Source organism: Sebastes fasciatus, chromosome 9 (assembly GCF_043250625.1).
Source record: "Sebastes fasciatus isolate fSebFas1 chromosome 9, fSebFas1.pri, whole genome shotgun sequence".
NCBI lineage: Eukaryota > Metazoa > Chordata > Actinopteri > Perciformes > Sebastidae > Sebastes > Sebastes fasciatus.
Genome location: NC_133803.1, coordinates 31,380,084 through 31,393,003, shown reverse-complemented (window position 1 = coordinate 31,393,003; position 12,920 = coordinate 31,380,084). Strand labels below are relative to the sequence as shown.

Below are 12,920 nucleotides of genomic sequence, written 5' to 3'. Positions count from 1 at the left end.
GTCTGGGACTGTTTGGTGATCCGTTCTGGTTCCACATCCTCTCCACAGCGGTCACATGATGTGGTGGGACACGCAGCAGCTCTCAGTGAGCTCAGTTGAAGCGGTGATGGAGGGTTTGGTTGAGCTAGTCTGCTATTACTGAGCCAGTGAAGTCTGTATTTAACAGTGAGTCAGCATCTTATTATTCACTCTCCATGTAGGTTCACCTCAGGAAACCTCAAACTGTCCCTGTAGTTTCAGCCTCAGACACTCAGAGAGAGGACGCTTTGTTAAGTGAATATTTAAGTCTCCGGCGTTGGAATCGTGTCGTTGGAAGACCTTTACGTCTGTCGGTGAATCAGTCTGTTACATCATTATTATCAGACATTAAAGTGTCTCTTTATGCCCAATGTTTCCCTCTGAGATGTAACGGAAAGCATCAAAATATGGAAATACTCTAGTAAAGTACAAGTACCTCAAAATTGTACTTAAGTACAGTACTTGGTTAGTTTCAGTTTTTTGATTAATTGCAAATTAATTCCACATTTCTTATCTGTTCAAAATGCTTAAAGGGAGATTTGTCAAGTATTTAATACTCTTATCAACATGGGAGTGGACAAATATGCTGCTTTATGCAAATGTATGTATATATTTATTATTGGAAATCAGTTAACAACACAAAACAATGAGAGATATTGTCCAGAAACCCTCACAGGTACTGCATTTAGCATAAAACAATATGCTCAAATCATAACATGGCAAACTGCAGCCTAACAGGCAACAACAGCTGTCAGTGTGTCAGTGTGCTGACTTGACTATGACTTGCCCCAAACTGCATGTGATTATCATAAAGTGGGCATGTCTGTAAAAGGGAGACTCGTGGGTACCCATAGAACCCATTTACATTCACACATCTGGAGGTCAAAGGTCAAGGGACCCCTTTGAAAATGGCCATGACAGTTTTTCCTCGCCAAAATTTAGCCCAAGTTTATAGCGTTATTTAGCCTCCTTTCCGATAAGCTAGTATGACATGGTTGGTACCGATGGATTCATTAGGTTATCTAGTTTGATATGATGCCAGTATGTTCACTCTGGCTTTAAAACTGAGCCCGCTAGCACCTAGAAACCACAAGATGCTTTAAAGAATTTAGTGGTGTTATCTTGTTAACTTTGACAGCCCTAGTTTTAAGTCTATGAGTTGAGAGGCCTGGTGAACGGTGGTCGTTGATGGTGCTGTATCATCTACCAGGAGACCGTTGCCAGCCTCCTCCTCCTGCTCCTCTCTCTGCGTCTGTGGGCAGAACCGTTCCCGTACCAGACCGTGATGCAGCCCGTCATTAAATCTTCGATGTTGAAACTGGCGTTCATGCCAAACTTCCTCATTCTTCTCAGGAAGTAGAGCCGCTGCCGAGCTTTCTGGGTCACTGTGACCGCACATATAGTGTCCAGGAGACCTCGAACCTGCTAACCCGTTCAACCCTCAGCATCACTGGCATGGACGGCGAGGCAGAAAAACTCTGAAAACGCATTTAAGGAGTGAAAGTGCTGCTGGAAAGTATCAGAGTTTCAGTCTGGAGGAGTTCACTGTTTTCCTTTGGCCTCCCTCCACTGGGTGTGGACACACACACACACACACACACACACACACACACACGCACACACACACACACGCACACACAGAATTCAAATTCAAACACAAACTTTATTGTTTCCATTTAAAAACAAATCGGACCGCAGGGAAAGTTTCCTGAAAGCAGAGAATTCAGACGTGATCAACTGCTTTTTCTTCTTCTTCATTCAGTGCAGTGGGACTCCTCCCAAAACACACACACATACATACACACACACACATACATACACACACACACACACACACACACACACACACACACATACACACACTTTCATAGGCCTATAGAGGGAAATTCCAGATGGATTCATTCAGCCAGCGTCTCAGAGACGGGTTGGAGAGAAAGACCTCCCACTCCTGTCAGAAAACAAGAGACGCTCCCTGAACCCTCCTCCTCCTCTGTTGATCTTTACCATCTGCCGTCTGGGTGCTGTGACCTCTGACCTCTGACCTGCTGTTGGTTCAGGAATTGAAGCGTGTAGACGTTCCCATAACAGCTACTATTAATGAGTATTAAGTCACTGAATAAGTTAATAAAAGTGGGAAAATTCCTGACAAAACTTTTATTTTATAAAGTTAAGATGAGTTGTGTTTTAATTCTATCATGTGAAATTACTTTAAAATTAGGTTTAGGCATTTTGTCATAATTTATTCAATATTCTTCTATATTATTATTAGTAATATTATTATAAAACAATCATCACAATTTATATAATTTATTTGTTTAATGGTCAGAAAGAAAGCCAACATTTTTATATTAAATTAATTATTTTTCCCCTGCACATTAACAAAAGCCTAAACATTTGAACTTAATTTTATTTTATTAATAATAATAATAATAATAATAATAATAATAAGTAAAAACTGTATTTATATAGTACATTTCATACCAAAATATGCAATAAAATGTGCTTCATAACAAAAGACAAATGCACATAAAGAGACTAGGGATGTCACGACAACGGATACTGCTCTCTGGGTGCTGGGACCTCTGACCTCTGACCTCTGACCTGCTGCTGGTGATACTGCTGGTTCAGGAATTGAAGCGTGTAGATGTTCCTTCCTATTACAGCTACTATTAATGATAGTATTAAGTCCATGAATAAGTTAATAAAAGGAGTAAAATTCCCGACAAGACTTTTATTTTGTGGAGTTGAGATGAGTTGTAAACAAGACTTTTCATTTTTTATTAAATTCTAAATCATGTAAAATTACTTTAAAATTAAGTTTAGGTATTTTGTCATCATTTCTTTACCATCATTATTATAATTAGGACTGTCAGAGTTAACGTGATAATAATGTATTGACACCAAGACAGAAAATACCGGTATGTTTTTAAAGAGTCCAATAAAAGAGAGATTTAAAAATGAGGTCACATATAGTAAAAGTAAACGAAGAACTAAACTTTTTTAACGGCGTGTTGTAGTTCAGTTTTGTTTTCTCAGTGAATCACAGTAAACGTAACAGGAGAACGGAGGTTTATTGTGCTGCTAGAGAAAGAGTCAGATACAAACTTCCAGGAAGGTCGATGGAGTGAAAGGAAGGTAAGAGGAGACAAAGAGAGGAAGAGGGGAAGGAGAGGACAGAGGGAGAAGGAGGAGGAGTAGGAGGAGGAGGAGCGTCCCGGGTCAAACGGGGGAGGAAACGCATACCTCCTCCCCCTTCAGTGGAGCAAAATAACCAGCTGATGGACGAGAGTGGAGGGAGGAGAAGATCCGACTGACCAGACAGAGAGAAAGTTGTGCTGCGAAGTTGTTGAGAGAAGAAAAGCCGGCGTTGAGATTTTTAAAGTGTGGAAGAAGCAGAGAGGAAGAGGAGGGAGGAGGAGGAGGAGGAGAAAAGGAGCTGACTGAGCAGCGAGGAGGAAAACTGAAGCAGACGAGGGAGGAGGACTAAAAACAGACGGATTAGAGAGGAGGAGGAGACGCTGCTGCTGCTGGAGGAGGAAAACAATCTGAATGAGACGGACCGATGGATAACAGGAAACAGATGATGATGAGTCGTGTTCTTATGACGTCATTGGATTAAGGCTCGAGTGACGTCGCTCCGTTGCCCTCGTTGACGCCTCACTCCCTCTTCAATGTTGTGGCTGTCGGCTGATTGGCGGCTGCTCTATCTCTCGGTGACATCACAGAGTGACAGCGCGAGAGTGGGTGGAGCCACGCTGACATGGCCAGCTACCTGCTGTGCTGGGGGGGCGGGGCTCTGGAGGACAGGTACCTGTACGCCCCGCCCTACCCGGCTGTGTACAGGTGAGTGTGCTGCTCAGGGTTGACCTTTAACCTAGCCGGTTAAAAAAAATACAACAATGATGTCCAACAATATTAATTGTCTTAATAAAAACTAGGGCTGTCAATCGATTAAAATAGTTATTTGTGATTAATCGCAACTTAATCACACATTTTTTATCTGTTCAAAATGTACCTTAAAGGCAGGTTTGTTAAGCATTTAATACTCGAGGTCAGAGGTCAAGGGACCCCTTTGAAAATGGCCATGCCAGTTTTTCCTCGCCAAAATTTTGCGCAAGTTTGGAGCTTTATTTAACGTCCTTCTTACAAGCTAGTATGACATGGTTGGTACCAATGGATTCTTTAGGTTTTCTAGTTTCATATGATACCAGGATCTTCACTCTAGCTTTAAAACTGAGCCCACTACAACCCCTGAAAAGCATTATTATGGCGTTAACTTTGACAACACTAATAAAAATACCTAAACATTTTTTTATAAGGATCCCTTTAGGGATGCAACTAAATAAAGAACTAAAATAAATCTTCTGATTATTTTCTTGTCAATCGATTATTAGTTTAGTCTATGAAATGTCACAAAATACTGAAAAACGTCCGTCACAGTGAAGTCAAATGTCTTGTTTCAGGCTGTACTCATCCACCGTTCGTAGCTATACCTACGAAAAGTTAATGCACTGTAATTCGTATATATATTCCACAAAATCAATTTGTATGTAATCCACATAATCCTGAACCAGAAAGTATAGCCCCCCTTTTCTGTTAGTAACCATAATGAGGTATTTTGTTGGCGGAGCGTTAAGTGGAGGCAGAATAATTCTCTGAACACGTTCGCTAACGCTGGCTAGCAAGTATTGTTGGCTGAAGAAAACACTAGTTTCTCTCAATATGTTCTGTCACTCACTCTCAAGGATCACGAGTGTTAGTTGAGAGAGTTAACATTAACCAACGGGACCAGATTGGTCGACCCCTACGCCGCTAGAGACTACTTCAGGAGGAGTAGACGGCTGGAAAATAAAGGCACTCACGAGCGTGCATGACGTCACATCACATCCGACAGATTTTCCCGGTTGAAACGGGCCCGGGTTCTTCACATTGAAAGCAGTCTACAGGCTGCTCTGTCCACTGAATCCATCAGAGTAGAGGAAATGATCTCCGGTTCCTGATGAAACATGACGTCTTTTCTCTTGTCTCATGCTGTTTGTTTTTTTTTCTTCTTGGCTCTGTTGCATGTTTCTCATTTCTGTTTGTCTCTTCGCTTCATTCAAGAGATACTGTTTTGCAGTTTTGCTCTAGTGATGCAACTCAGTGAAACGCCGAAGCTTTTACTTTGTGATTCAGACCTGCAGGAGAACACGTGTTACTTGTTCTTGTATCAGCCGGCGTCGACAGACTCCTAGATGCTTTATCAATAAAAACATGTCAGGGTGATTTATTTACAGCGTGGGGGAGGAAGGAAGTCGTCTGCCTCCAGACTGTGTTAACCTGCAGCGAAACACACACTCTATCAGCTGTTTTATACGTGTTTTTTATTGCAGAGTAGTTTCATTTAATTTAATATAATACAGCATCATATTAATAGTCACAGTTTATAAACTGTAAGTTAAGAGTAAACAGTTTATTTTTTCCACATCCATCAGTTACAGAGCAACGCGATGATTCATCGCAAGTTGTTGAGTTTGTGTCACCTGATAAATGTCAGCCCAATATTCTCTCTCTTTTAGCTGTTTTTGGTCTCTACCAACTCCTGAGCAGGTAGTGTACAGAGTACCTAAGCAGGTAGTGTACAGAGTACCTGAGCAGGTAGCGTACAGAGTACCTAAGCAGGTAGTGTACGGAGTACCTGAGCAGATAGTGTACGGAGTACCTGAGCAGGTAGTGTACGGAGTACCTGAGCAGGTAGTGTACGGAGTACCTGAGCAGGTAGTGTACAGAGTACCTGAGCAGGTAGTGCACGGAGTACCTGAGCAGGTAGTGCACGGAGTACCTGAGCAGGTAGTGTACGGAGTACCTGAGCAGGTAGTGTACAGAGTACCTGAGCATGTAGTTTACAGAGTACCTGAGCAGGTAGTGTACAGATTACCTGAGCAGGTACTGAACAGTGAAAATCCTTGATATTGGCATTTGAAACCCAAACTGGTTTAACTAGGTTGGTGGAGCAGCTCCTGATGTGTTCAGGGACGACAGCACTGACCTTTACTGAAAGTCCATTGATATTCCGACCACACGTGACCCTCAGGTTGTCCCTCAGGTTGACCTTCAGTTTGACCCTCATGTTGACCTTCAGGTCTGGATCGTCCTGGTGGAGCAGCTCCTGATTCGGTTCAGTTTCAGTGTAAAACAGGCCGAACTGGGTGATCTGACTCAGCAGTAACTCGGCTCTGCTGGGAGGCTTCGCTCTGCATCACTTCAAACAGAATCCGTTATGAACCTTCCTGTGTTTTTAGAGAGTCCAGACCTTTCTGCTGAATTAAAGCGCCTACAGGCGGAGGATCTCCTCTGGAGTTTTGTAGGAAGTTTGCCGTTTTAAGTTTCTCAACTGAGCATTCATTATAGATCAAGCACTCGTTCCACAGTGAGGCCTGAGTGGAACATGTGAGAGCTGAACTCTGTTTACCGCCTTCTGCTTTCTGACAAAACCCTCAGCGGATATCAAAGAGGAGCTTTAAAGTCACACATGTGAGATTTTAGTTTTACCAGAAGAAATGGTAACTGGATGGATGGATGGATGGATGGATGGATGGATGGATGGATGGAAACTGCTGCTCATATATGAAATACCACGCTGCTGGAAAATATGTGAAAAATGACCCAAAAAATATTAGTAAAATATTTTTAAAATGTTAGTAAAAAATGTCTGAAAAATATGTGAAACATTTTAGTGAAAATGGTGGAAAACTGTCGGAAATGTTTTAGTAAAATATATAAAACGACATCAATGAGCCTCACTGTGTCACAAAGCCCTATATAAATGCAAGTCCGATAACCATATACTAATTTTCACATATGTTACTTATACGTTTTGGACATTTTTCACTTATTTTTCACATATTTTTCGGATATAACTCAGACTTATTGCACAATGTTTTTCACATATTTTACTAATATTTTTTCGGACATTTTTCTGCATATTTTACTAATAAAATTTGTGAAATAAGAAGTGAAAAAAAAAACGAGAAATATGTGAAAAATGTCCCAAAAAATGTAAAAAAAAAAATATTGGTGAAAAATGTACAAAAAATATTAGTGAAGAATGTCCAAGACTTGTCTGACTCAATCCCACATCTACCGTCCTGCTGCCACTAATACTCACTAAAGCACCACATGTGGATTAATGCGCCGCTAAAAATAGTCCCCAACAAATGCATTATTTCCACCAGTTTGTTTGATTAGAACTACAGCAAGCAGGCGTTTGAGGAAAATACTGATGAAACTACATATTTGTGTTTGTAAAGGTTTACATCTTCAGTAGGAACCAATGGGCTTGGAGCTGAGAGCCACAGACAGGAAGTCAGACTGGGTTTTGGTGTTTTGGTTAATGTGGTTTCAGGCTGGATGAATGAAAGCTGAGTGACACACCCTGGAAAATAACAGTCTTTCTTTCTCTATATTTGTTCTTCGTTTGTTTCTGTTTCCTGTCTTTCTCTTTTGATCTCTGATTCTGTCTTTTCTCTCCTGTTTTCTGTCGGTCGGTCAGTGAGTCATTGTTTTAAGCCTCTCTCTCTCCGGTGAGACGGCCGCTGGATCGAACCAATCTCTGCTCAGAGACGGGGATGTTCAGGCTTCTTTATTTTGTTCTAGATCCACTGTTTCTTTGGTTGTAATTAATTCTTAATGTGGGTCAAGAATCTGGTTCATATTTTTCTCTGCTAGTGTTTAAGTCTTTGGTGAAGTTGGTGTTGTGTTTTGGGCATTTACACTCCCTGCCAGTAGCAGTCAATATTATGATTAATACCTCCACCAAGGAGGTTATGTTTTGGGTTTGTTTGTCAGTAGGATTACGGAAAAACTACTGGCCCAATTTTCATGAAACTTAGTGGATGAGCCAAGGAAAAACCCATTACTATTTGGAGTGGATCTAAATCACAGGGCGGATACACAAATTATTTTTCACTCATGAAAACAGCCTTGGCGGAGGTCTGCGCCGAGTGCCATTCCAGTATAATAATAGTGTGTTGTTTGAGGGATAAAACTCTTTGCATTGACAATGTAACTCTACATCCATTAATTCAGGATTTATTTATTTTGAATGATGGACTTTTGTTGTGAGGCATCAATGTTTACACGCCAAAGTGTGTAACAGACCCGCCTGTCACCCTGAGTCGTTAGTCATGTGGGCTTAAAATAAGTACGCAAACTAAGTACGTAATAGTTACGTGAGTCGTAAGTCGTGTGAGTCGTTAGTCGCATAAGTCGTTAGTCTTAGATTTAAAATATAAAACATTGCAGTCACAAATTACATTCGTACATGAACGCAGCATTTCGGCGGATGTTTCAATCAATTCGTACTGAGAACTTTCCTTTATTCTGGTTTGACTGCCCAAATAAATGATATTATTTGGTTATGTTAATGTAATAAAAGAATCAGCAGATACTTTTTGTTTGGTAATCTAATAATCAATAATCTAATCTAATCTCCACCCACCAGACCGTCATCGGTTGAGTGTCTGATCTGAACTTGTACTTGGCTGTTGACTCAGTAGAAGTAGATCAGAGATGGACCGGCCCCAGTGGCTGCTGGGTAAAACAAGCCTTTCCTGGCGTCCTGTTGAGTGAAGAGGTTATTTCTGTCCTGGATGAATGGGTTGTGTTGGTGGAGGAAGGACTCGCCGACAGAAACATCCGGACATACATTCACACACGAGGAAATACTACAGAAAGACCAGAGTACTCGCCTCTGGGTCGAATTAATATATTTATATATATTTATTAGTGTTTGAATGGGTTTCATTGGGCCTTCTTTTAACTAGGATCAGTCTGCAGAGCTCTCAAGTATCTGATTGTGTGCGGAAAGGGAACAGGAAAAAGAGATTTTAATTGATATTATGGACAGCCGGTTTCATGCTGTGGCGCCACCTAAAGGCAACAGGACTGTTCATTTTTGCCTTTAGGATCAAGAACGAGTCTGAACTGTCTTTCAAAGTTTGCCATGTTATGATTTGAGCATATTGTTTATGCTAAATGCAGTACCTGTGAGGGTTTCTGGACAATATTTGTCTTTGTTTTGTGTTGTTAATTGATTTCCAATAATAAATATATACATGCATTTGCATAAAGCAGCATATTAATCCACTCCCATGTTGATGAGTATTAAATACTTGACAAATCTCCCTTTAAGGTACATTTTGAAATGATAAAAAATGTGTGATTAATTTGCGATTAATCACAAGTAAATATGTTAATCGATTGACAGCCCTAATTATTATAGATTAAACTACCGAACAGTATATAAATTCATTACAATTAGCTCCACCTTTACCAGCTGCAACATTAAAGTGATGAACAAATGAAATATTCGTATTCGTATATTAGTAAAATAGCAAAAATATTAGTAAAGTATCAGACAAAAAATTGTAAAATATCAGTAAAATATCCTAAAAAAAACATTTGTAAAATATCCTAAAAAAAATTGTAAAATATCACAAAAATATATTCAGAAAAATATTAATAAATTATCAGACAAAAATTACTGAAATATCACAAATTCATTAAAAGTAGCTCCACCTTTACAAGCTGCAACATTAAAGTGATGAACACATTATTGCATCAATAATTATAATACAATAATATAATATAGATTATTCTGCAAAATTAGTACTTTTACTTTTGGTACTTTAAGTAGATTTTGATGCTGATACTTTTGTACTTGCAGTACGTAAGATTTTGTCTTGTAACAGAGTACTTCTACTCTTTGGTATTGGTACTTTTACTGCAGTAAAGGCTCTGAGTATCTGTGAGTTGCTGTTTACCTGGATCACCTGATCGCAGCTGATCCACTGAGGGGAAGTGCGAGTCCATTAAGGGAAGCAGACGTAGAGTCCACGCTGTGGTTCAACCACTTCCCACTTTCACTTACAACTCTAACTTCATTTCCTCCCGATGGTCGACTTCATGTTACTCTCTGAGTAACTCTGTTTATTTAAAGCGAGGCTGCGATGAAGAGCTGATGGAGAACGGACTCGTCTCAACAGATGATAGGTGCGTTTACATGAACAATGATTGTCCTCGGCTCGGGTGAAGTGAGAGTAAAGTAAAGTGTATTGATCCCTGAGGGGACGCTGGTCGATGCAGCAGTTATTAATAGACTGTGAGGCTGTTCAGGGAAATAGAACCACATCCAGTGTTGCAACATGTTGACAGAAAGGAATGAATGAAACGTATTAAATGTGTGAAGTTTGACCGGCTGTGTTTTACATGTAGTTTGGCTCAGTATGATTATTTGCATTGAGGACCGGTTGAGCTGGTTGTATTATTTGTTTATGAAATATATTTAGAGTGTGGAAGTAACAGCTGGACCAGTTCAACAGTAGATTCTAATAGTAGATAATAAATAGAGACACAAGCTTTAATCTGTAAACCGATAAATTATCTGGAACAAGTGTCAGTATTAGTGTTTCTGTCAGCTGATCAGTAACAGGAAACGTCCCGCTAGCAGCTCTCCGAGGCTGAACTTAAACACAGAGGTGCTTTGTGCTACATGCTAACATGCTCACAATGACAAGAGTTCCCATCATGCATTGGGTTTTGAAGGGTTAGGGGCTAATAGCTGATCCCTGCGTTTTTATATGTAGTATTTAATTTTGCTAAATCTTCATCATGAAAAAAGTCATGCTGCGCTTAGCCGCTATCAGTTCCTGTTTGCACTGTAACCACGGAAACAGACGACAATCAGTGGATCACTGCTGATACTGAAGAAAACGTCTAAACTTGACATTTATGAGGCGATGGAGACGGCCAAAAACCGAGACGGAGATGGCCAATAAACCAAGATGGAGGCGGCCAAAGAGGGGGAAAAAAGCATGAAATAAAATAAATGCTGAATAACTAACCACTAGTTGTGTTCATCTGTAGTTTAAAGGAGGAACTGTGAGAACAGGAACCAGATCTATTCTCACTGTGGTTCACCAGCACAACAAAAAAGGGACCTGAAAGTCCTGAAATAACGTGTCTTTGTGTTTGTGTTTGTGTTTGTGTTTGTGTTTGTGTTGTCAGGGAGCGTCCGGTGAACTGCCCACCCGAGATGCTGTACCCGCAGGCCGACGTGGCGGAGCGTCTGGCGCTCGGCGGCAGCGACGAAGCGCTGGCGAACGGCACGAAGCCCGACCGGCAGGCGGCCAAACGTCTCGCCAAACGCCTCTACAACCTGGACGGCTTCAAGAAGTCTGACGTGGCTCGACACCTCGGCAAGAAGTCAGTGTCCCTGTCCTCATCACATATGTTATCTGATATATTCAACAGTGATTGGTTATATTAACTCTCCTGTTTGTATCTGCAGTAATGATTTCAGTCAGATGGTGGCCGAGGAATATCTCAGTAACTTTCACTTCACCGGTCTGACCATCGATCAGGCTCTCAGGTCAGTGCCTCCCGATTCTTACTGATTAACATAACGGTATTAAATCATCAGACACGAATGCACAACATGACTTTAAACTACATAAAATCTCAAAACAGAGGTCAATCAAATGCAGATTAATTTAGACTTGGAGTTCACGTTGAGAGAAAATACTCAGAATTTATGAGAAGAAAACTCAAATTTACAAAAATCATAAATTTTGTGAGAAAAAACTTTGGCGACGGCCAAAAACCAAGAGGGCGACCAATGGGTGACGTCACGGTGACTACGATCACTTTTTATATGCAGTTTGTAGCTCAGAGGCCATCCTAACCATAATAACATTACTTTAGGAGTAATGATATTCAGATGGTGGCTGGCGTTACCACGGTTACCCACAATATCTGAGATTTTTCTTACAAATGTACTTCATAACATTAATCTCCTAGATTCTGAGTTTTTCTCTGAATATTACCCCCTCTCCCGGCTACCTATTTATATTTATATATATATTTTTACCTACGATGGCCCTCATACGCCGTCAATAAAACATACGTTAAATCAAGCTCACGTGAGTTTTGTGTGTTCAGGTTGTTTCTGAGTCAGTTCGCTCTGATGGGAGAAACTCAGGAGAGAGAGAGAGTCCTCGCTCAGTTCTCCAGGAGATACAGACAGAGTAACCCAGAGAGCCTCACCACTGAAGGTACCTGTCTGTCTGTCTGTCTGTCTGTCTCTAACCTGTCTGTCTGTCTGTCTCTCTCTAACCTGTCTGTCTGTCTGTCTCTCTAACCTGTCTGTCTCTAACCTGTCTGTCTGAATGTCTAACTGTCTGTCTGTCTGTCTCTCTGTCTCTAACCTGTCTGTCTTTCTGTCTCTATGTCTCTAACCTCTCTGTCTCTAACCTGTCTGTCTTTCTGTCTCTATGTCTCTAACCTCTCTGTCTGACTGTCTGTCTCTAACCTGTCTGTCTGTCTTTCTCTGTCTCTCACCTGTCTCTCTTTAACTTCTCTCTCTCTGTCTTTGACCTGTCGCTAACGTTTCTGTCTCTCACCTGTCTCTAACCTGTCTCTGACCTGTCTGTCTCTGTCTCTCACCTGTCTCTCTCTAACCTGTCTGTCTGTCTCTCTCTAACCTGTCTGTCTGTCCGTCTCTCCCCTGTCTCTCTCTAACCTGTCTCTCTGTCTCTCGTTGTCTCTCAGACAGTGTCCACACTCTGACCTGTGCCGTCATGTTGCTGAACACAGACCTTCATGGAAACGTGAGTCTGATTTAATTTGAATATTGAATATATAATTATTTATATATACACATATATATATATATGTGTATATATATATGTATATATGGATGTGTGTATATATATATATATATATATATGTATATATATATATATATATATATATATATATATATATTCTAATTAGAATAGTCTAATGCTCGTTCACATGCTCTCTATCACGTACACTATCATGGTCTCCTCAACAGATGGAGTTTGCTCCGTTGTCATGGAGAC

General features: G+C 40.6%; 2 protein-coding genes across 7 annotated transcripts in view; one reads left to right on the top strand and one right to left on the bottom strand.

Moving 5' to 3' along the window:
- psda (pleckstrin and Sec7 domain containing a) overlaps positions 1-12,920 on the top strand; it is a 55,536-nt gene that overhangs the window by 18,980 nt on the left and 23,636 nt on the right. For 3 of the 5 annotated variants that reach the window (XM_074647286.1, XM_074647284.1, XM_074647285.1), the window contains 4 exons: positions 11,065-11,262; positions 11,348-11,428; positions 11,998-12,110; positions 12,607-12,665. In XM_074647286.1, coding sequence (XP_074503387.1) covers positions 11,065-11,262; positions 11,348-11,428; positions 11,998-12,110; positions 12,607-12,665 — 451 coding nt within the window. Of the gene's footprint in view, positions 1-3,201; positions 3,862-9,894; positions 10,051-11,064; positions 11,263-11,347; positions 11,429-11,997; positions 12,111-12,606; positions 12,666-12,920 lie in introns of those variants that run through there. The other 2 variants (XM_074647287.1, XM_074647288.1) reach the window with 2 other exon arrangements.
- The window catches only part of LOC141774548 (very long chain fatty acid elongase 6-like), a 59,341-nt gene that overhangs the window by 32,509 nt on the left and 13,912 nt on the right, over positions 1-12,920 (bottom strand). The window lies entirely within an intron of this gene.